General features: G+C 37.1%; 1 protein-coding gene across 4 annotated transcripts; it reads right to left on the bottom strand.

The window, feature by feature from the left end:
- Positions 1–3761: 3761 nt before the first annotated feature.
- LOC309797534 (dual specificity protein kinase CLK4-like) lies at positions 3762–21692 on the bottom strand (the record flags this gene model as incomplete). Of its 4 annotated transcripts, none has more annotated exons than XM_082646036.1 (14): positions 3762–3960; positions 4043–4133; positions 4856–4935; positions 7747–7829; positions 10605–10734; positions 10985–11079; positions 11286–11452; positions 11545–11661; positions 14606–14672; positions 15069–15159; positions 16211–16409; positions 16662–16703; positions 20698–20764; positions 21532–21643. In XM_082646036.1, 14 exons carry the CDS (start codon positions 21632–21634, stop codon positions 3820–3822), a joined length of 1473 nt encoding a protein of 490 aa, XP_082502162.1. In that variant the 3' UTR covers positions 3762–3819. The 4 variants fall into 4 exon arrangements, with proteins under 4 accessions (XP_082502162.1, XP_082502161.1, XP_082502160.1 ...); XM_082646035.1 differs by having other exon boundaries at positions 16211–16346; positions 16617–16703; positions 21532–21634; XM_082646034.1 differs by lacking the exon at positions 20698–20764 and having other exon boundaries at positions 16211–16346; positions 16617–16703; positions 21532–21692.
- Positions 21693–25496: the final 3804 nt, after the last annotated feature.

Genomic DNA, 25496 nt, shown 5'->3' with positions numbered 1-25496 from the left:
AATCACTAACATAAAACTGTCCGCAAAGGCTAGACTGGCCAAGGAGTTGTAAAGCCAACCTGACTTAAAACTTTACCTTCCCTCTATGAAAATATGGAAAAAATAAAACCAATTAACCAACTAATTGGATCAACTCTTTTAAGAATTAAAATTGTTTCTACCTATTTATTTGCAAACGTGCAATCTACTAAGCCAACAATTACTGACGCTATTAATACTGTTAATGACTCATGAATTCTTCTGTTCTATTTGAAAAGGTTGCCTTTTTTTGTTGTTGGCTGCTTGGCATGTGGGATCTTAGTTCCCTGACCAGTGATTGAACCAGTGCCCCCTGCAGTGGAAGCAGAGTCCTAACCACTGGACCACTAGGGAATTCCCAGAAAATGCAGCTCGTTAAACGAAGTACTAGATGTTCAAATTTACAAATTTTTTAAAACTTATTTCTTTTTGTCTGTGTTGGGTCTTCATTGCTGTGTGTGGGCTTGCTCTAGTTGCAGTGAGTGGGGGCTACTCTTCGTTGCGGTGCGCAGGCTTCTCATTGCGGTGGCTTCTCTTGAGGAGCACAGGCTCTAGGCATGCGGTCTTCAGTACTTGCAGCACATGGGCTCAGTAGTTGTGGCTCTCGGGCTCTAGAGCTCAGGCTCAGCAGTTGTGGCACACCAAGTTAGGTGCTTCCGCCATGTGGGATCTTCGCGGACCGGGGCTCAAACCTGCGTCATCTGCATTGGCAGGTGGATTCTTAACCACTGCACCACCCTGGAAGTCCCTGGATGTTTAAATTTAAAATACCTTACTTGCACCAAATTTTGTGGGAATCAGAAATTTCAAACTGGAAATGAGTTAAAAAGCCAGGCCACTAACTGACAAAGTGTTTCTTCATTCCAGGATGTCAAGATAGTTTAAATATAGGTTATCTGCCTATCTACTTAAAACAGAGTATATTTTCAAATTATCATACCATTTTAACCATTTTGATGGTTGAAGCTATGTATCAACTACTAAAGAAAAACGTGAGAAAAGTGGAATCCAAGTAATTAAACTCTTAGCCATTACATTCATTTCATCCCATTTCACAGAACCATGAACAAGAATCAAACTGAAGTTTTTAACTCAGTAAGGTGTATTATCACAAGAAGGCACAATGCTAGAATCTAGGATACCTGAGTTTAAGTCACAATTCAGCCGCAAATATTAGGAGTCATGGCTGAGTCATTTCTAATTTCTCTAGCATCAAGCCCTTCAAGATTATTCAGAGGAATAGTTTTCAGCTGTACGAGCTACAAAACTCCACTGGGTATTTTTCTACTGTCAACTGCATAAGTCAATTTTATTCGTCTACTCCAAAAATTTTGATGAATGCCTGGGTGAGAACACCTGAGCAAATAAGCAGTAGCAGAAAACACTGGAAATAACCTATTTAGCTGCACTTTTAAAACTAGGTTTGACGTCAATGGAATTTCTAGAAATAGTAAACTAGGAGACATCAAATCATGAGGGAAAATACCCAGTTACAAACGATCCATATTTATACACTGGCCATTCTAAACCTTTCCTGTCAGTGCTGAAGCTCCCAACACTGTCAAATAAAAACCTGGTGCTTTCAGAAATTGAGTCCAGAAGTACAAGGAAAAAGGCAAATAAGAGTAGGAACCTGAGAGTTCACAGAAGATGGGAAGGAAGGTTAGCAGGAGACACTCATATGATACCAGAGGTACCATCCTCACCACTAAACTTTTCTTCTATCCTACCTAATTCACTGAAGTTTCACTTTAATTCCTAAACTTCCGTGAATTGGGCCTGGGAACTAGCAAATACCCTTAGTGAAGAATGTAAATACTTTTCAGCAGGGAAAGGGGTTAGCAATCATTACCTTCTTAGTAAGAAAGAGTGTGGATAGTTTTCTTTCCTCCTATATCCTGAGATCAGCTATTCCAAAGGAATGAGTTTCTGATGGGGGAGAAAGTAAACATGAATTTGGGAACCTGGAGCACTTGTAGGGAAAGGTCAGGAGGCTTCGGTAGTGCAGTGGCTCTAGCAGTATGGAAATGGAGAGGAAACTAAAGGATGGCTGACTTCTGAATCTCTATAACGAGATTGCTGTGTTAAGGAAAAACCTTTTCTTTACATCAAATGCTCCTTTAAAAAAACTTTATAACATATAACATAGTTGAACTATATGTGGACTGCATCAGAGGCCTAAGAATAATTTAGGCAGTGATTCTATGGCAAAACTTCTTTCAGCTCTCTTAAATTCCTAGTCAACGTCAGGAACATAGCTTTACTCTATGTGCAAATGCTACCAGCGGATCATGTAGAGAAACCCACTTGGTATCACCATTTGTCATACCAAAAAATTACATGCATCTTATGTTCAGAATACAGATGAAACTCAAATCTTTGGTAATGCACTTCAGAAATGGGAATACTTTTAACAAAAATCTTTATCTGGATAAGCAATCATGAATTCTACAACAAAAAAATTTTTACCTGGCATACTGATCAATAGTTTTGGGTTTTTTTTTACTAAATTATCATTTACCATGTAGTTTTTTTTTTGTTTGTTTGTTTTTTGTTTTTTTTGTGGTACATGGGCCTCTCACTGTTGTGGCCTCTCCCGTTGCGGAGCACAGGCTTCAGACGCACAGGCTCACAGGTCATGGCTCACAGGACTAGCCGCTCCGAAGCATGTGGGATCTTCCTGGACCGGGGCACAAACCCGTGTCCCCTACATCGGCAGGTGGACTCTCAACCACTGTGCCACTAGGGAAGCCCCTACCATTTAGTTTTTCATGTGTAAACAGGTAAACAGAAAAAAATACCTACAGACAAACAAAAAGTTCATTATGTTAACCAATCAGGGTCTGGAAATTTCTGCAGTTTTCTTCCCAAGTGTTCTCCGATCAAATCATCTTTTTTTTTGTTTTCCAGTAAACAGTAACATAAATACAAATTGTTTAATAATAGCCATAAAGTCTCATAGGCTGAGGTTTTAGTATTTATACTTCATATGGTAAGGAGACAGATATTGGACAATTTCTAGACTCCTGAAGATTTGGCATTAAAAACAAAAACCTCAGTCATCAGAATTCCTATTTCTACGTTTGTGACTAACTACATAAATAACCATTGGAAAACAGGAGTTTCCAAGCTAACTTTCCAGTTAGACTTTAATCTTAAACGATGTGTGTATGTGGTTTTCTTAATCTATTACGATGCACAAGTTGGATGTCTTTCCATGAATGCTACTTACCACCACTGACATCAACCAATGAAACAGAACACAATACTTACAATTTAATGAAATTCCAACAGCAAACAGTTCCTGTGGGTTTTGGCTTCTAATACCTACCTACCTAAAGTTAATAATACTTATTACCTGTTCAACAATTACAGAAAAATCTTTTAAAGTTAAGGAAAGTTTGAGGTAAATAAAGAATATTCATTTAAGAATGAAATAGTCAAGATTTCCTTTTACTCAAAAAAAACAAAAAACCAAACACAAAAATCACTTCCAAGAGTCAACCTCCATGTACAAAAAGGCAAGATCAATCACTGGACACAAAGGATATTCCAAAGGTCTTTAAAAATTGTAATTAATCTCAAAAAAGGAAAATTAATTTTAGCTTTTATATTTCATTCATTATCAAGACCATATTTGCTTAACAAGATAATTATGCAATTGATACAAAACATACAGCATTTACACTTAACTGTACAAAATAATTTAAGTTTATAAAAATATTAGAATGTTTAGAGTTGACTGACACAGTCTTAAATAATCTCTTCTAGAGAAGTATAGTAAGACCACTGATTTCCATTTTATTTCTTTTTTAATAAGTCAAAGAAAGGATGCTGCAATGCTTCATCCAAGGTAATTCTTTTCACTGGATCATATTCTAACATTCTTTGAATCAGGTCAAACAGTTTCTCATGTTCTTCATCATGACAGAGCATAAATTCCTGAGGGGAAAAATGACTTTGTTTAAGAAAGACAATAAAAAATAGTTAAAACAGGTTTTTTTTTGTTTTTTTTTTGTTTTACCTTTAATGGTTTGCAGTGTCTCGTAACATATCTACCAGCAGAACTATGTTCCTCCCAATCTAGCTGATTATGAAGAAAATACTTCTGTTTCCTATAGGAAAGAGAAGTCTGGATTAAATTTTAAGAAAAAAAAAACCCCAAAACCCACATTCTTACCCTGCCCCCGCCAGGGGATTGGGGGAAAAGATGGAACCATAGACATCTCTCTATATATACATAAACATACAATTTCTAAAAATCTCAGCAATAATTATATCGGATACCTTATATGGTATTTTTCCTAATCTTGTACCCTCTGAAGTTTTAGTATCCCACCTAAGTTGTACCATATGTGAAACAATGCCAGCTTCAAAAACAGAGGTTCCTAGATCCATTCCTGTAAATTCTGATTTCAATAGATCTGGAATGGGGCTAGAAATCGTTAACAATTTCCTGGATGACTTCTGCGGTGAAGCTATGTTTTGAAACCACTTATAGTATTCTTGTCCAAAGACGTACATGTGGTTTGCAACAGTCTGGAATTCAAATTTAGATAGGACTCCAAAATCAAGCTCTTTTTACTACTCTATGTATTATTTTTAAATCAACCTAGGAAAACATTTATGCAAAGGTTAACTGGAGTATAAAAACACCACTTTATTTACTGGATCACAAAGTAAATATTGCATTACTTTTCAAAAACTTGACTTCATGAAAAAAAATTCAAAATCTACAGTCTTTGGAATAAGCAATAACAACAAAGATGGGTTTTCTATAGTTTGAATATAGGCCACTGCATGTACCCAATAAGGACTTTAATCTTAAAAAGCATACCTTGTTTTCTGAATCATGTGTGTTGGTATGGGTCCTAATATACGTTCCATCATTGCCAGGTGTTTTTTACTATGATGAGTCTAAAAAAATAGGAAAAAGAAACTTAGCACTTTCCATTTCCCTACATGCACATAAAAGGAAAACACAAGAAAACAGTGTTTCTAGGACTTCCCTGGTGGTCCAGTGGCAGAGAATACACCTTCCAATGTGGGGGACGTGGGTTCGCTCCCTGGTCAGGGAAATAAGATCCCACACGCTGCAGGGCAACTAAGCCTGCCCACCACAAAAAGAGAGCCCGTGAGCCACAAACTACAGAGCCCACACACTCTGGAAACCGCACACCACAAGTGGAGAGAGAAAACCCACGTACCACAATGAGAGAGAAGCCCACGTGCTGGAATGAAGACCCAATGCAACCAAAAAAAAGTAAATAAATAAATGTTAAGAAAAAACCAAGAAAATAGTGTTTCCATAAAAGGACTAGATTAGACAGCTATACAATTTATACTACACTATACTTCAAAGATGGAATAAAACTGAATGAGCTACACTGATTGTCTGATTTCTGAAATGAATTGGTAAGGTCTGTATAGCTGATTGAGGAACAACTTTTTAAGTATATTTTACTGAAGTACAGTTGATTTACAATGTTCGAATAAGTTGTTTAATGTAAAACAGAACAGTTTTTCCTTATTTGTATTACTTGCACTGTTTAACTGAGGGATGACTGGGAAGATTACCAAAAACCTGGCTACTCATTTTATCGGTTGCTTAACTAACCTCCATTACCCAATGGACAGCAACTTTGTAACACTAATCCTAGACAATAAAAATACAGTCCCAATAATTCTTACAACAACCTTGAGCTAGGAATGTGGGAACATAACTTTCAAAGAGGTTAAGATACTAGCTCAAGCTCATATAGCTCATCAATGAGGAAACCTGAGCTATGAACCCAAGTCAAAACTCATATTCTTAAATTACACAGTAACAGAGCTTTGGCTAAAGTAGAATAAATTGTTAAACTAAATGGTACACTCCTAAGCGGAGGCTGGCAAACTTCTTCTGTAAAGGACCAGATAGTAAATATTTTAGGCTTGGATGGTCACAGATGGTCTCCACCACATATTCTTTTTCATTTTTTAAAACAGGCATCAGATAGGATATAGTTTGCCAATCCTTGCTCTGAAGAGCAGAGTCTATGTGCAATGCTTTTTAAATCCATTAACTACTGTGCCTAGCACACTGCTTTCAAAATGTTCTTAAGTCATGACAGGAATAAATAATACAAGCTCCATTATCTTCAAAAAGTTCCTTAGTTGAAGACTATTTTGGAGGGTGGAATTAAAATATAAACCACATCTCAAACCAAAGTTAATAATCGATGCTTAAGATCTCAGAATGATTTAAAATCATAAAACCATCTGAAGGATTTTATATGTGTCAGAATGAAGAAAGCATGCACTGTGCTCAACTTTTTCCTTGACCCTATAGCTTACTACCACAAAACCAGACACCACCCCCTAGAAATGTCCGACAGCTATGTTCTAGATATCAAACTTGTCTACAAACTCAGAGTACTTTTAACAGATCTCTATGGAGTAGACAGAAGTTTGGTGAGGTGCCCCATAGCAGTGAACACATATATTCTGCAACAGCCACCTAAGTGACTTATAATTCATCACAGCTTCCTCCCTCCTCATCCTGCATTGCCATAACCTCAAAGCAACCTTGACAGTATTAGCCAGGAACTTCCTAACCACCCTCACCCCATCCAACAACACACCTTGATCAAATCACAGCCCTCTTAAAGTTCTCCAATGGTTACACCACTTGAAGCTTTCAAGACTTTTAGTTTTCCGACATAAGCAAAATTATGAGGAAAACAAGTAGAGACCTAAATAACATTTTCTCCTTTTTGTTCTGCCAAGTAAGCCAGTAACTATTATCATTTCATAGAAAGAACATTTTAATACCCAAAAAAACCCAGAAGAGATAATTTCTAAATGAAAGCCAGAACGGCAACCCTACAAAATCATTTTCATTTTAGACCAGTCTACATTTGGAAACCACTGACTCCTAGGATAAAACAAATACCTTTCTATGGCAAACAAGTCCACTATGAATCAGTACTTGCCTACTGACACCATTTTCCTATTTATCCAAGACACTCCGGCAGCACTATTCATCCTTCCTCAACTAGAGTAGCTTCCTTTATGCCTCTTGCATTTATGAATACCATTTCTTCCTGATATGGCCATCACACACTCTAGTTTTCTGACAAACTCTTACTCTTCCTTATAGCTTGGAATAAACTCCCTACTCCTCAGTGATGCCTTCTCGAAGGAAACTTAACCGTTCACCTTTTCTGGGTTCCCTTCTACATTGTTCCATTATAGCAAGTATCACATTGTACTGTACGTTTTCCCATGTCTATCCTGTGTATGTCTTCCTTGAGGAGAGAGATGCTGTCTTTTCATTTTTATACACACAGTGCTTAGAAATGTGCCTAGGGTGTCATACATGCTTAATACAACTTACTGTTTCTGAATTCTTTTAATAAAAGTGCAACATAACCAGAGCTGAATTAAAACTGACCATAGTAACACTAATGTAAATTTATGAAGGAGCATCACAATAAAATGGATCATATGAAGTCAATATGAACCATGTGTTTAAAAGCTCCACATGCAGAATGAATTATGACCATTCACTGAGAGAATTTCATTCAACTATGGTTTTAGAGAAGCATGACTATTTTGCACATGGAAGTTTACATCTTAAGAATAATGACACTATGGCAACTTTCCAATATGGAAACCAAAACTTTAACATGCCTTTAACATTAAAGCTCATTATGAATCAGTAAGTAACATTTACTAAATGCATACCTGAAAGACTGTGAAACCAAGGTAATATTCAATAAGAATGCAACCTATGCTCCAAACATCACATGGCTGAGACCAACCTAAAGCTATTTAAAAACAAAACCAAACATTTTATTAGGCAACAATTTTTAATTGCCAATACACAATATCTTTTCCTATGTGGGTGCTCTCTTTATATAGCCCATTTAGGAGAATATGATAGTAAATTCAGGGTTTACATTTTTAGTTTTATACCAAACATGATTCAGTATGCTTTCAGGGTCCTCCATATCCTTGTATCAACTTACAGTATTTTAACCTGGGGGAGGAGGCATTTTATGGAAAGTAAGAGGGGTGAGCAAATAGTCCATAGTCTCTGAATTGCTTGTGCAATGAGGAGCACTGTTATATCCACTTAACGGTTGTTCTATGAAATTTTACATTTTATTAGTGCAAACATAGGTCAATAATTATCCTCAGAGTGTAATTACTAACCCCTTATCAATTACCATCAGCTTGATATCTGAGTTTATTTCTTCCATTAAAAGAAATAGTAGTGTCACATAAATTATGTAAGATTTATACTGGATATTATAAGCAGTGTCACCCATAAGCAGAATTATACAGATATTTAAAGTTCACATAGAGAGGTATCTATATATGTACTTTCAGGTTGTCTATACATGATCATATATTTTCTCCTTCAGAATTCTCAATAGTAACATTATTCAGAAAAGAAAAAAACACCTAGCCTAAAGTCTCTATCTATTTAGAAAGGAAAAGAGTAAACCTAAACCATACAGATGTTTTAACCTTTTATAGATTAAGTTTTTAATAAAAAAATAATGTACAAATAAAACCTACTTTAAAAGACATTTCAATTACTTTCAGTAACATTACTGAATTTAAAGACAAAGGAAGAAACAATATATTCAAGGAACTTGACTATGATTTAGCCATTTTTGTTAACCCTCATGGTACTTATCACTTGAACAAAAGGATAATGGAGCATGGTTTCTACTTACAGTAACACATACAAAATCTGCAAATGATAGAGCTTGGATCTAAGATGAAAGTTTTCTTTTCCAGCCACTCCTGTCTCCCAGTCCAGCTTTCTCCCAAGTGACTGTAAACCACCTCATTCTCTTATGGCTCAGCTCTCATACTCTTTGGAATTTCACATCATTCACTTTGACCAACTTCTGTTTACTACCAACACCCAAGACATGAGACCAACTGCCCTCCTCAGTGGTGGCACCTGACAACATCTTCCTCTTCAACCTAATTCTGCCTTAATTCTCAGGAGTAACACTTCACAAACACACAAAGAACCCTTCTAATCTTCCCATCTGTTCATTTCTTTTCCTAAACACCAATAACCCCAATTTCAGATTTATATCAACTATCCCCAGCCTGGCCACACATGGGACTGTATTATTACTAAGAATCACTGTATCTTATGCAATCTAGGAGGAGGCCATTAACTAACTGTAAGATACACCACTGTTTTATGAACCAATAACCAAGAAAAAATGCCGTTTTGTCTTATGTTTCCTCACATGTTAAAATGTGGAGAAAAATCTTCTTCTTAAAATTGATAAAACACAGCAAGTTATCTCTTTTTAAGCTCTGAAAATACCTCTCTGTCCACAATCTCTTCCCACACTCTTTTCTTTTACCTTCATTGCAGGCTTCAGTCCTCAACCATTAATACATTTTCTAAACTACTCTAACACAGCAGCTTCTTTCAGACCATACTAAGCAGAAATCCTAGTAACATCAATCTCAAAGATGAGCTCCAAACCTGTGCTATCCTATGTGGTAGCCACTAGCCACATGTGGTTATTTAAATCTAAAAGTTTAATTAATTTAAAATTCAGTTCCTCAGTCACACTGGCTATACTGAAAGTACACAGTAGTCTACGTGTGGCTACTAATGGCTACCATGTTGGATAGTGCAGATATACAACATTTCTATCATCATGGAAAGTTCTACTAGCCAGCAATACATACTATTCTTAATTTCCTGTCCCTTTTACTAATTCTTTACTCTAGGTAAACATCATTAGTTTGCTTTCACACTCATATTCTCAACTACCCAGTCCTCTTCGACAAAAGGTAAAAAGTGGAAAAGACTGATTCCACAAAGATGTTTTACTAGCCAACCTCGGTTGAAACTTACTTTTGGCAAAGTAATATGCTTATACCATTTAACTATCTCCCAATATCACCTGATCTGAATTTTTCCCACTGTCTCCAAGCCCCCAAATCCATCTCTGACTTCCTTGCTCTATCAACATGACTCGGTCTCGAACTTTTAAATTTTGAGGCATAAGATGCGCTCTCCCTCACTGAGTTCCCTTTTATTAATATTGAAAAACCCTGCACCTTAACTAATTTTCCTTTCCATGCTTTCCCATGTCAAAGATGATCAAAGAAGCTCTCCTCTTAGACTAGCCCCTCTTTCTTCTCCTCTTAACCTCCATCCACCCTACATCTAGACGTCTGCCAGCCAAATCTTTAGCATTTTCACCAGCACCATGCTTTGTGATGAGACGAAAAGAGGTGCCCACATCGCTTCAAAATCACACTGCTGTCATGGACTTAGCCAATACAGCTTGTTCTCTTATGATCTTGTAAGACTGACTTGTTCAAAAAGAACCACCACCTGGAATATCTTTACAGATGATATCACATTTTTCCCGCTCAGGAAAATTATTTATAGCAATGTCCAGACAGCTTTTATGAAAACAGAAAACATTTTCTGTACACTGCTAAGAAAATTACAGCTATCCCCCAACTACCTGCCCCCCAATAAAAGCTATAGAGAACAAAAAATCTCTTTTTCAATTAAAATATCAGGAAGTCTGGTATCTACTAACCCAAAATGACCTCTGGAGCTCTGTAATGCCGTGTAGATACCACAGTGCTATGATGTTCATCATCGTATGTTGCACTTCCTAAGTCAACAATTTTGACATCTGTGTTTTTCAGTGTGCGTTCATCACGTTTCTAGAGATACAGTTAAGTAAACACAAAGATCAATAAAGATATGAAATATTTTATAGCACTATCCAAAAGGCTTGCACGTGAATTCTCTTTTTGATTTTCAAAATAACCCCATGAGAAAGGCAAAGGATTACCCTTTTTGGGTTAAACGTCAGGATATAATAAGCCTCAAAGGTAAAATTCCTCATCCAAGGATCACCAAGCTAAATTCATTTTAAAGACAACTACCAAAATTAAAACAAGTGTAACTTACCATTTTTGAATTATACTTGACTACATAGTCAGACTCCACAAATAAAATATTTTCAGGCTTCAGATCTGTATGGGTTAATTTATTATGATGCAAAACTACAAAAGAACAAAAAGACATTATTAGTTTCACTTACAAATGTAATCTGTACCGGGGGAAAGGAGAATTAGTACTAGAGGTAGGGATCAAAAGTGGTTTCATCTTTACTTGCAACGTGCATTTTTAGTGACAATGGTTTGATATGTTGCTTGTCCAATAAAACCTTTAATTGACTGGTATTTAAAAATTTAACAAGTATACTTACAATTTATTGACTGACAGATCTGATATGCCATTTGCCTGATATGGTCAATTTGAAATGGCAGAAAGCTATTTTCTTTAATGAAATCATAGGTACTAAGTCCCAGGAGTTCGAACACAATACAAATATGACCATGATGATCAAACCATTCTAGCATCTGGACACATCGGCTAAAACAGATCAGAATACAAATAATTCAGTTCACAGAATTCTGATTATTTCATGTAACATAATGGATCACAGTTCCAAGTTTCTTACTTACAAGACATTATTGGGATCAGTACTATTTAAATGCTCTAATACTTCGATTTCTGAATGAGCTGCTTCATGATATTGTCCCATATTTTTTATGATTTTCACTGCTACATGTATGCCACCCCTTAAAAACAAAATGAAAATGGTAAATGTACAGAAGGGCATTGAAGACATGTATCCTCTAAAGCAGCTGTCCCCAACCTTTTTGGCACCAGGGACCGGTTTCATGGAAGACAAGTTTTCCATGGTTGGGGGGAGGGTGTGATGGTTCAGGTGGTAATGCAAGCTATGGGGAGCAGCAGATGAAGTTTCACTCGCTCGCCCACTGCTCACCTCCTGCTGTTAGGCCCAGTTCCTACCAGTCCACGGCCCAGGGGTTGGGGACCCCTGCTCTAAAGCATCATCTTGTTAAGTACCAATCACTTTATGCTATTTTCCTAAAATAATCTTTCAGGGTATATTATAGCAGATCTATAAACATTTTTTCAAAACATTTTGACAAAATATACATTATACAGAGTGATGATTTCTCTTAAAACTTATGAACGTTAATGTTTGTTTCCAAAAGTTTAAATTGACCTAGATTTTATAAGTAGTTTTATTTAAAAAAGGATAAAAATATAAACCTTGAACATACTACTGCTGAAAACATTTACTCATTCACCAGGCTAGACCGACTGTGCCAGATGTTGCATTGGCATCACTGTTAAAAAGAGCTTGTCCCATGTACCTCACAGTCTAATGGAAAAGACAGACACTTGAACAACTTATCATTAGGTTAGAAGTGCCTGGTATAAGGAATAGAGAGAAGAAAGAGCCTAACCATCAGAGTTAGGGGAGCTCAGACTTCTTCAGAGAAGAAAGACAACTATCAGTTTGTTAGATAATTCTGGCAAAGGAGACACCAGCAATAAGTCATCAAGCCAAAAAAATGTTTAGTGCATTCACTGATGCAAATAGGTATAAATAGCAACAATGTATGGCAGCGTGTTTTAGACCGGGGCATCTGTAGTACTTCCTAAAAAGTGCAGAGGGAATTCCCTGGTGGTCCAGTGGTTTACGACATGAGCTTTCACTGCCGTGGGCCCAGGTTCAATCCCTGGTCGGGGAGCTGAGATCCCGCAAGCCACGTGGCACGGCCGAAAAAAAATGTCGTAAATGATTTTGAGGAAGAGGATTTCCAAATCTTCAGCTTCCTTCTGTCCTCTTTCCTAAACCTGATCTTCTTGAATACAAGCCAGCAGTCAACCCTGCATTTTTCACTATGGCCTTCCCACATTACAAAAGAGAACCCCATGCACGTGAAATTAATATGGCAAGGTTTGTGCCACAGGCTGTTTATAAAAAAGAAAAAAAAATTCTTTGAGGCAAAAATTTTTCTAGTGGCTGGATAGCAAACCTATTCCGAACTCATTTCTTTTGACAAGGTCCCAATGAAGTTGTGGGCTGATATATAATCATCAAACTAAATTTTTAATGATTTATCTCCCTATGATGTATAGCATATATCTCAAGACTTAAAAGAATTACTATAAAACTGCTGTGACAAAACTTCTTCTAGTCTCATCTATTTCATCATATGGACAAGTTTTCTAACTGCTAATAAGCTATAAAAATGAACAGTGCTAATAGCTATAAAAATGAAAAATGGATAATGGTGTTAGCTAATACTACTATAGTAATCATATTGCAGTATATAAATGTTCAAACCAACGTTATACACCTTAAACTTATAAGCTTTCATATTACTTGTCAATTAAAAAAAAAGAAAAATGGAAACTTAATGTTAAAACAGTAAGATTTATCTATGGACACATGAACTCATTTTTTTAAAGGCCCCAACCATCTCGATAAAAGATATATTTACAATTACATTGTATGTTTTAGGTCTAATAAGTATCAAAATTTGTAACAGATTTGTACTTGATCAATTGAATACTCTTCATTGGAATATCTCAAATACTCAAGTCTTGGAACCTCAAGAAATTTTTAAAAGACCTCAATGGGACAACTAGTGAAATGTGAATCAGGTTGTAGATAAGCTGGCAAAACTTGAAAATACATATAACATGTAAATATAGAGAATGATTAAACACTGTAAAATGTTAACATTTGTGGAATCTGGGTGAAGAATAGATGGGAATTCTTAGCAACTTTCCTAAGTCAAAGTATTTCAAAATATCTTAAAATTTTACTTTATGTTCACATTTTTGTCATAGAGAGGAAAGGGTGATAATAAAAGACACTTAGGATAATATTCTTTATGAAAAGTGAAGTAAAAGTTAAGTTCAAGATAAAGCATTTCTAAGTATTCAAGAAAAGTTTGTTCATGGATGACAGGAGGTATCAAGCTGTTGTATTTAGATTCCCCCAAACATATTTAGAAAGAGAGATATGTTTTTTTTTTAAAAATCACCATTTACAATAAGCTGGAAATTACATCCTCAACTATTTTATGATGAAAAGTATAGATGTCAATTTAGAAATGTGCAGTTTCCACTAAACTGTTGTAAGACGTTCACTTACAAAAAAATTTGCAACCGCAGAAGAGAGATCCTAGAGGAAAACATGAAAATGAAGCAGAGAGGGTCAAAGAACAAAATGTTTAGTATAACTCATTAAAGAATCTGGACTTTATTCTGTAGGCTTCAAGTAATATAATTTTTTTATAGTTTGAGAAGCTAACCCTAACGTGCAAATATTATCCTTTGGAAATAAAAGTTTTTGAACCAAGAAGATTAGACATGCTAATTTATTGTCTCTGCAATTCAAAAGTAGGGTAAAGCACTCCAAATCTCTTATAGAAAGCTAAGGACCTAAGTTCTGGGAAAGTCTTCACTTGAACACTGACATTAATTTCCATGAACTCCATCTGATAAACATTTTCAGCATTCTTGGTCAAAATCCATACTTATGGTAAATAAATCGTACACAGTTCAAGAACTTCTGAATACTTATACCTCCCAGGAAAACACATAGCTACCACTTAAATTCCATTTCATCTAAATTATGGATCCTTCTCCACCAAAAATATCAGAATGTTCAAAAAAGAAAAACAACAAACTTACATGCCATGATCAATGCACTCTACAACTCTGCCAAAGGTCCCTTCTCCCAAAGTGTTCACGATTTCATCTAAAGTGAGGGGGGAGAAAGAAGTGTAAGTACCTGAGTACAAATGATCAGTTATTCAAATAATGAATGCTTAAGTGTGGAATTTTTTCAAATGCTCTCTATTAAAGCATAATTAAGGTTCCAGCCCTCAAATTATTTTATTTTCAGATGCTACAAAAATAATTTAGATAGCTATCTTTCTTGCTTTAATCTCAAATTCCACTGATTATTTTGGAACTTTAGAGTAGAAATATTTAAACTCTATAGAAAAGAAGAAATACAAAAGAACAACAAACAAACCCACAAAAAACAAAACAAAAAAGCAATGAAGAGTTCTTTAGCCCCCCGCTGACAAACTATTCTTAAAAAGATTATTCTGTCTGCAAAGTCTAAAAAGTGTTGAAAAATATTCTATACATCTTGCTTTTAGAACGTCTCCACTTTGACAGATAAGGTGACCCTCTTCATCATCTTCTATACTCCTGCATCTTTTCCTTTGGTGGCTCTTCTGGAACGGCAAGTGGGCAGCACCAAGATCGTCCAGCCAATCAATATAGCAGAGTGAATTCAGGGCAGAATACGCAATTCATTCAGCGGGGAGATATTCAGGCATTCAGATAAGAACCAGGCCACGAAGAGTTGGCAGGAGCAATTTCAAATTCAGTCCCCAGAGATTCACAGGACACAGTTTATGTTACAGAAGAAAAACATGGCAAGATTTTCAGATAAGTTACTTAAAGTGGCAATAGAAAAAACAACACAATTGTCTCTAAAATACTGACTTAATTGAAGTCTGAAATTTAAAGAATGCAATGTCATGATCTATTAATCTCATTATAAAATAGCCTATGCTGTGAGTTGAGATGTCTAGTTTGGCAGGAAAATGTTTTAAAATGTCAAGATTAGTTCAAATTGATACTTACCAATATTTTTAAACATACTTATTAAAATAAAAGGGGAAAATAAAGGCTAATGTCAATGTTTGATCTAATCAATGATAGTTCTACTGAAGAAAACTTGGGGAGGAAAATAATAATTCATAGTTTACTGCAAACAAGTGAAGATTCATGAGTGTAAAAAAAAAGGGCAGGCTTTCTGGACAATAATTTCCCCTTCAGCACCCACTTTCAGAACTCTAATGGAACTAATTGCAGATTGTGCTATACACAGGGTAAGTATCCACCAGTGCAACTTTCTACATTTGTCTCCAAGTACTGGGAAAGGGGTTTCTTTTAAAGTAAAAAATGTTTAAGATGAAAGAAAAGATGGGTGCTTCATCTTTTCGTATGATTATGTTATAAAAGATAAAAATATTTTTAACATTAAAATCAAGAACCTCATGATCTGGTCTGCAGAAAATGAGTAAATGTGGGCAAATGAGGACTAACTAATAAATGCAGATTAGTTGTAAGAATTTGGAAGTTTCCTTTAAGGATTCAAGTAATATAAACACAATTATATTCATATAGTATTATAAACTTTTTCAAACTTATTGGCTCAGTAAGAGCTTTTACACACAAATAAGTATCCACCCAAAATAAAAACAAAATCAATCATACCGAACGTGACTGATTACTTGAACATTGTCTATTACGCTTCCTTTTAGGACTGCTTCTCCAGCTTTGGACTGAAGATTTACTGCAGTGGATTTGATAACTGCTTTCAACGTCTCTGTGATAACGTCTAGGAACATATCTTTTGCAGTAATCATTTCTGTATTCATCAATGTTAGGAACATATATTTTGCAGTAGTCATTTCTGTATTCATCAATGTTAGGAACATATCTTTTGCAGTAGTCATTTCTGTATTCATCAATGTTAGGAACATATCTTTTGCAGTAGTCATTTCTGTATTCATCAATGTTAGGAACATATCTTTTGCAGTAGTCATTTCTGTATTCATCAATGTTAGGAACATATCTTTTGCAGTAGTCATTTCTGTATTCAGCAATGTTAAGAACATATCTTTTGCAGTAGTCATTTCTGTATTCAGCAATGTATCTCCGGTACTGATAATATCTCTCATTCAAGAACCTTGCTTCTAAATAATGACTGCAAACACATTAAAGGATTTAAAATTACTCTCTTCATTCTAGAACGCTTTAACGTTTAACCACATTTTAACGTGGTTAAAATAAAACATTCTCTCAAGAATTCCTGGTTTCAACAGCTAACTCAATAAAAGAAAAAAATACAAATTGATGAATTAGAATTTATACTTAACTCACAAAACTTAAATAATTTTACTTTAACCAACAAGCAAATGGGTACATATATCTCTATTAATATATACTGCTATGAAGGAACAAACCTTGGGTCAAATCATTCAACATATTCAGTGTTTACTTGATTAAGTGTCCCTTTACCTTCTGGTGAAAGTTAAGACCAAAAATTCACAAAACTGCTCTTCTGAAATTCATCAATCTTATGATATATGCATCTGTAACTAAGCTCTCTTCCTTTTTGCAGAGCCACACACAACATGAGGCAGGCAAAACAGGATTCCTTTCCTTCTTAATGTAAGTTAGGTATCTCTGGCACACAGAGTTCTTTCACAAAAGGTATATTAGAGCTAAAAGGAATCTTAAATATATTTCAGGCCTTTCATTTTACAGATGACTACACTGAGATCCCTAGAAGGAAAACGATTTGCCATGGTTGTAGAGCACATTCTAAATCCTATTGTATGTGCCAGTATTATTATACACACCACCTATTCCATCTCCTCTCCTCTATTTCGAGCTTCCTGTATCTTTCTGAGAAATAGTCAACACAGTTTTTGAAGGCTGCTTCATGTGCCAAAAATATCTAAAATATATCCCCCTCAAATGAGAAAAGGTTCTCGTAATTGCTTGCTTAGGATTTCCCAACCCCCTACTTCCCTTTGCATTTTGAATTTCCTGTCACTCCTGCTTGTGAAATAGACAAGAATTCAGGGAAAACAGCATCATCTGGTGCCATAGTGCTTAACTTCTTTTTTTTATTTTTTTATTTTTTTTGCAGTACACAGGCCTCTCACTGTTGTGGCCTCTCCCGTTGTGGAGCACAGGCTCCGGATGCACAGGCCCAGCATCCATGGCTCATGGGCCTAGCCGCTCCGTGGCATGTGGGATCCTCCCGGACTGGGACATGAACCTGCATCCCCTGCATCAGCAGGCGGACTGTCAACCACTGTGCCACCAGGTAAGCCCCATAGTGCTTAACTGCTGAATCTACAGATCCCTTTGAAAATCTAATTGAGAGGTATGGACCCTCTCCCCTAAGAAATGCACAAATGCGTAAACAAAACTTGGCAAGGAATTTCAGAGATCATGGACCTCAGGAAGTCAATGGATTCCAGTTAAGCAGCCTTGATTTGATGGAAAGAAAAAGACAGAGTCAATTGGCCCAGTTTCCCGTCCCCGTCTCTACCTGGGATGAGTATCCTTTTCAACAGTGTGAAGCTTCAAGAGGGATGCACGTGGAGCACTGAGAGAGGGGACACCTGCCCAGTCAGACACACCAGCTAAAATAATCCTGACAAGCAATGGAGTGACAGATGTTAACTAGACTGCCCTCACTAACCTCGTTCTTTTTCCAGAATATGTTGTCATTCTTTTTTCTCAGGAGGCTGGTTTATGCAAAAATAAAGGAGAAGCATCTCTAAAACTGCTACTCAACAGGGCTGGCATCAAATCCAGGCTGGGGAGATGCAGAAACCCCCTTTCCCCAGTGTCAGCCTTAAGTTCTAGCCATTGGAGAAACAACTCAGGATATTAGGGTCTAAATCTGGGTCTAAGTCAGGGATCTGATCAGTTGCTTGGAACCGTTAAGGGAGAGATCTACAATACGTCAAACTAGAAATTACCATACTCTAAAGGGCATCTGTTTAATTCTGTAAGGCATCCTTCCCATGAAAGTCTAAAATGTATCGGAAAACTCTAACACTAATAATCCTTAGCTGGACTAGTGCATGAAATTAGAGCTGCTGATAATCCATAAATAATCTATAGAATAACAAACATGGAGTGAAGTAATACTATGAGGATAAACTAAAAAGATGAGGACCTCTTCAGCCTACAACAACCGAGCCTTAGAGATTAGATAAACAAAGTCTACAGAATTATAAAGGCTATATGGACAGAGTGAACAGGATGAACAGACTGATTGAATTTCTAAAAATAGTCACTGAATGTCCAGTGAATATTTCACTGTAGTTCTTTAAAATAGCCAAGACTAATGAGGCTATGGGCATTCGTTTTTATTTCCACACAGGTCCTGTGGAAGATAAAAAATATATGAGGCAAAATCCCTGCCAACAAATAACTGTTCAATTTGAGATTACTCACACAAAAATAAAACACAACTCAACCATGCAGGAAATGCCAAAAGCCTGGATATGAGTGCTTAGGAGAAAAAAACTCATAATGCTTAAAATGGTCAGGGAAGATTTCGTGAAAAAGAAGGGAAGAGTTGCATCTTACAGGGACATCAGGATTTGGATAAAGTAGGAAGTAGAAGTGGTGCCAGGAAAGAAAAATGGCATATTACCATCTTACATTTATAGAGTACTTTTAGCCAGAATGGTTTAGAGATGAGTTTGTCTACATGTTACTTAGGAAATAGTAAGTAGACAATTTCAGCAAGAGCAATTTTCACATAGGGGAACATAGGCAAATAAATAAGCTGGGAACAGATCATCCAAAATCTTGCATGCCAGGCTAAAGGGCTTAAAACAGTGTTTCTCAAAGGGTGGTCTGTTTATTAACAATATCGAAATACTGAATTTTTAAAAATGAAGATCCCTGGACCCCAGGTCAGACTCACTGAATAATCTGGTACTATGCATTTTAAACATACCTCCAAAGTGATTCTATTCACACTAAAGTTTGAGAATCACTGGTTTAAGGCTTGATACTCTATGTTACAACAAGACATTTAAGGATATAAAATGTGTTCACAGTGTTCACAGCCACATCAGTCTTCCTGTGTAGAATTAATTAAGCTTGTAGGAAGGGAGCAATTCACAGGCTACTTACAAATCAGAAAGAAAAGACACTCTGAAATATATAGGAAAAAAGGTAAGATAATTGATATACAATAAAAGCGCCGATAAATCATAAGAAAAATATGCTTTAATAGAAAAAATAGGCTAAGAATACAAAAATAATGTTCACAATCAACTAGACTTCAATTAAAAAAATATTCATGTGTTCAATAAGCACATGACAGAGGACAAATTCAGCAGAAATTTAAACATTCAAATGAAAAGAAAACACTATTCTTGGCATTTCAAAATAGACAAGACTGGTGACAGCATGTCGTAGGGAGTGTAACTTGGTACAAACTTTTTAGAAAAATATGTGGAAAAATATGTGAATATGTAGCAAGAGCCTTATAAGAGTTCACACCCTTTCACTTGAAACTGTCCCTTCTTAGAACCTATTTTCAGGAAATATTCAGAGGCAAAGATTTGTATACAAAGATAGTTTTCAGAAGAAATAACTTTACATCCAAATGGGGGACTAGCATCCTACCAAGAGTACCTTCTTTATATGCTTCTGTATTTTTCAGTTTTTTTCCTATAATTTTACAAAAAAACACTCTTATAAAGTTTTGAATCTTGAAAATGACTATTAGATTACTCCAGATTACGGAGAGCAATTACCACCAGACATCTCTGGTGCCAATATCAAAGAAGAAACTATTGGCCTAGTGGTTATTGCACTGACTCAGTATCATCTTTCTGTGGTTAATTATGAATATGAATAACTGTTCATCATTCATATCACTTCCTTTCGACACATACAATGCATAATAAATCCATGAATGGTTAGTACTATATGTTCAGCCTTACAGAGTATTTTGTAGTTATCTTAATATAGGGTACAGATATTCTTGTATAATACATTAATTAGCTCAGGTCATTGAAATCCTGGCATAGATTCTCCCTCTTCCCTCCATATGATAGTGTGTGAAGAATGATTAGTCTGCACTGATTAACAACAAGCTCACTGTTCTACAGAACAAGTCTGTTTTGGCATGGAGAAGGAAAAAAATTGCATACTGTTTTTTAAAGTAACCCCAGTTGGCTAATTTAGAAAGCAATCTGGCAAACAGTCCCAGTGGAACATCTGCACAAAACAAGGAGAAAACATAGAACCAACAAAAACAAATGAGAAAGGGAAATTAATGGAGGACAGAATGAAAGAAACTCTATTCACCTAGGCTTTGTTTAATCATTTAGGAACTTGAAAAATTCCTTCAATTCTATATAAACGTAGTACCTCCAAATTTTACACGGGTAAGAATACAACAGAACAGGACACATGCCATTGGAAATTTTTATTGAGGCCCTTCTTACAACAGCCAAGCTTCTAAAAATCCCAAACATATCCACTGGCCTTATCTACAAATATAACCTGTAGAATACAGTATAGGCAACTAATCCCCAACACACTGTAACATTCTCACACACCACATGCTATTTTTCTCATCTGGATGAACTCTTCCCCACCCTTCATTAGCTCTCATTTGTGGAACCCTAAATAAGTGCCCCAATGTACAGCTCTCCCTACTACATACAAGTTAAAGGCACTCACTGGTCCTTTAATCACTTACTTAACTGTCGTGTGTCTCATTTCCCACAACTATATTACTGGCAGCTGGGACTCCATCAACTGTCTCCTACAGCTCCCAAATGGACACAGATATGTGAGAGCAGGAACTCTGTTCTATTCACAGCAGTGGCTAGCATATAATAGGCACTCAGTAAATATTTTCTGAATGAGTATTTGTTGACTGATTTATAAAACAATCTGACAGATGAAAGTTATATAAGCTAATGACAAGTCATTACAACTATTAGTGTTAAAATGGTACTAGTTCAAGCGTAATTTACCAATAAGATTCTTTAAGCTGGTGATGTGGTTTACAATGTCTGTTCTCTTGTGTACTACTGTGGGATCTCCTCTTCTGTTTGTGCCTTCCACTGTAGCCTTCATGTCCCAGGCTTTCTCTGTTATCCCAGTCAGGGCAGTGAGTTCTGTTGGAATGACTCATCTGTTAATGGAAATGAAAAGTGAGTTGTGGAATTTACAGATGGTTATATTTAGTAAATAAAATATTTCACATTACTATTAATTCAATAGAAAAACCCCAGCACATGGGGTCCTACAGGTTCTAAAATCTTCGTAGGTAATGGTTCCCAAGGCATGGAGGCACTGTCCCACTGGTATGTCAGATGATTCTAAGTGGCATACACACCTAGCACTAAACGATAACACTGTGAGACCTGAATGCATTTTCTTTCCGTTCTTCTGGATAAATTCTCAACTTGGTGCATATCTTCAACTAACACTTGCTAACTGCCATTTTTTAAAAAAGAGTCAGGATTCAGGCTTACAGCCCTCAGTAGACAACAATATCTAGCTAGAAATTAATAACTTTTTTGGTTTTATTTTTATCATTACCTTCTTTCTATGGTAAATTATTACTAATCTCTTAAGTTATTGATATAATCAAATTATTAAGTTATTGATGTTAACTTTAAATGTGAACTAATTTAAAACAAATATCACAAGTGTCATGCAGCTTTGTTGAAATACTGTGATACAAATAACTGAAGTCAGAGAAACACTTAGGGATAGAATATAGGAGATGACTGTTTATTTTCAGATCATCCTGCAACCATTCTTAAAATTAAACATATTTGTTATAGATCTGGGGTGACTAAAGAAATGAACCTATAAGGATGAATATGGTCACACTGAAATCAGATAATTGTGACAATTCCTTGACTCCATCTACATCCTCACAGGTTCCATTCAGGATCACGATCTGTGTTCTAACAATGCCATCCCTATCTGCCTCTTCCCATCTTAATTCTTTCACAAAGCAGTTAAGTTTTTAACAGTGATGTCCAAACTGTTGAAGAGGGTGAGGTTCACAACTCAGCAAGGAGCTGAAAACAGGTAAAATGGAGCAAAACCAACTTAGTTAACCTCCTTCAGTTAGCCCAAATGACTCAGTAACAAGCAGACAAATTCAAGTAAAAAATTTAAAAGATTTCAAATGAATTAAAAGACTTTAAAATGAGACATCTCCTGGGAGGTATTCCCTAAGAAAATGTAGGTATCATGCCATCAGGGACCGAAGCCACCAAATATTTAGATCTTTTAACTCACTTCTCTTGTTGATTCTTAGGTCCAACAAAAATCCTAAAACTCTAGTCAGGGTTCTCACTGGAAATTGATAAGTGAGCATTCTGATTTACATAGTCATTTGAATATGGGAAACGGAAATAAATGACATTACAAATTAACCTGAGCCAAAAGACCATCAGAAAAGCCATCAAAAAAATTATATTTCTAGTGGAATTCTTCTAACCCTTCAATTACCCAAATTATATTTTAACCACATAGGAACTCTTTAAAAATTGTTTAGTTAAGCATTCTTAAATCATAGCAAGCAAAATTACAACATCTGATGACTGAGGTTTATTACTATGATTATTATAATGCATTTTTTGCAAAACACGTGTGTCTGCTTCAGTTTTGTTTTTTTCCTTCTACTATCAGTAGGCCATAACTAGCTTACCAAGGCAGAATTCTTAAATAACCACAGTTATCAATATGCAAATATTAAAATAAGCATCTTGGGAGAGCCAAAGGTTTTTATTTCTCTAGCCAAGTTCATTACTTTAAATTTAATTCAGCTGATAGGAAGCTGTCCCCCCCCCCCACCACTACTGTTCAGAAATATTTTCTCAGGAGGCCAAGAGAAGAATCCCAGATCCAGGTTATACAGATTAGGTTCCTTCGCATACAAAAAAAGAGAAAAACTAGCTAGAATTATCACACTATTTCTTATTAACAAAGAATCCTACATGTTAGAATCATCGGACATCCTTCAATAAAAACATCAGATACAACAAACATCAGATGTTTATATCCATCTTAGAAACCTGATTCTCTACTGCCCTTTAACACCCTATATTACCCGACAATTTGATGTTATCTATATAAAAATATCTATGTAGGTTAAAGTTATGATTAGATGGCTCCAAGAGGACTGTATGTAATGGATAACAAGAAGCCTGTGGGTGTATGTATGGAGCACAATCATACAAAGATAGCTCTAAAATAAGACCAGGTGGTTGACGTGGTCAGTTTGGAGCGCTGTTTCCTAAGAATAGTATAAGCGTTTCATGGTTACTTAAGTAATCAAGGACAGGGTGATCCAAAAGTATCAGAAATGCACATCTGATGCAACAATACTATGCTCCACTTTAGGAAAAAAACAGTTCGCACAAAGGATGAGCCTCTCCGTATTTACCTCTCACAAGCACGAGCTAAATTCCACCACCTGGACTCGCAAACGAGCAGTTCCTCGGACGCCCAGTCCCCACCCCTCGCCTCTCCGCCAGGGCACCTGGCCAGGGCCTTTGGCGCACTCAGAGGCAGAAGTCTGACCTCGGAAAATCCCAGAATGCTACAAACGGCCGAGGCCAGGGACCCAGAGTAAGCCTTGATCTAGGACAACACTTGCCCCAGGAGGCTCTCGCAGGGTCTCACTCTGATCGGCGGGACGGGTCACGGGCCTAAGGAGCCGTGATATGAGTGGCCTGGCCTCTCTGAGACGAGTCAGCGGCAGAGCCGAGGCCTTTCCGCCCTAGGATTTTAAATCTACCATGACACCGGGGCAACTTTAGGTTTCAAATGCCACGAGCAGAGCTGTGTCCCGAAGAAACCCCGGTCGCCGAGGCCCCGAATCCCGTCGTTTTTCTGACACCTGGCTTTCGAGACCTAAAACACTGGGAAACCGCCCAGCCCAGAACACCCTATCCGAAACCTTACCTCCTCAAAAGCAAAAGGCCCTTTGGCCAATAACTGTCACCAAACCGCCGTCTTCAATCCCTGTCGCTGCGACACACACCCTACAAAATGACAGCAAAACCATCTCCCCAAAACCCCACCGTCGGCCTCTAGCGCCACTTATATAGGACGAAGGCGCCTGCGTAACAGAGCTCCCGCGCTCCCGCTCCGCCCCTAAGGGGCGGGGCCCAGTGTGACGTCAGGGCCGCGCCCGGCCCTCCACCACGCTGCTGCGTGGGCGGAGCAGTCCCGGCCCTGAGATGTGCAGTGGCTGAGGCGACTCCTTAGATTGTTTTCATTGCGGGAGAACCTGGGTGAAGTCAGGAGGAGACGACTTAAGCCTGTGGCACGTGTCTGCTGCTACTCGAGGAGTTATGCTGAATGCAGCACCTCTTAGCCGAGCCAACCTTGGCTCCGTTTCCTGCTCTCCCACCCCAGTGGGCCGCAGCACGGCTGAACTGTCAGGCAGAGCCACCGTGCAATAGACAAACCCCAAACCGTCTCGGTGCTAGGCCCAGGCTGGTGCTGGGGTTAGCTCAGTGAACGCGATTGTGTAGTCCAGCCCGCTTGGAACGTCCTGTCTAAAAATGGATTCTGATAAATAAGATGTCTTAGGAAACAAGCTCAGAGGTGCTTATCTTTTTAAGGCCTGTGTTCCTGATAAGAACAAAAAAAATAAGTTTCAGTTGAGACTCCTTACAAAATTTTTCCTGTTGTGATCCCTGCCTCCTGGGCAGATTCGGTAGCTGGAAGTTTCCCTAACAAACTTTTCCCCATTATTTATTCCTGTGAGTCAGTTTTAGTTAACCAATGCAGAGTAATGTCTGAGAGCTAGTGAGGCCCGTTAAGGGGCTTGCTTACCTCAAATAAGGTATTTCGCAGTTCTAAAGATCCCCAGACAGTTTCCCGTTGTGAGCGTGTAGAGTGAGAAGAGAGAAGAGGGCCAAAATCTGAGCCCTGGGGAGCACTTCAGGGACAGAGGAAAAGAGCC

This window comes from Mesoplodon mirus, assembly GCF_964341445.2.
Source record: "Mesoplodon mirus genome assembly, contig: HAP1_SCAFFOLD_692, whole genome shotgun sequence".
Taxonomy (NCBI): Eukaryota; Metazoa; Chordata; class Mammalia; order Artiodactyla; family Ziphiidae; genus Mesoplodon; species Mesoplodon mirus.
The sequence above is the reverse complement of the archived record's forward strand: the minus strand, read 5'-3'. Positions and strand labels throughout refer to the sequence as shown.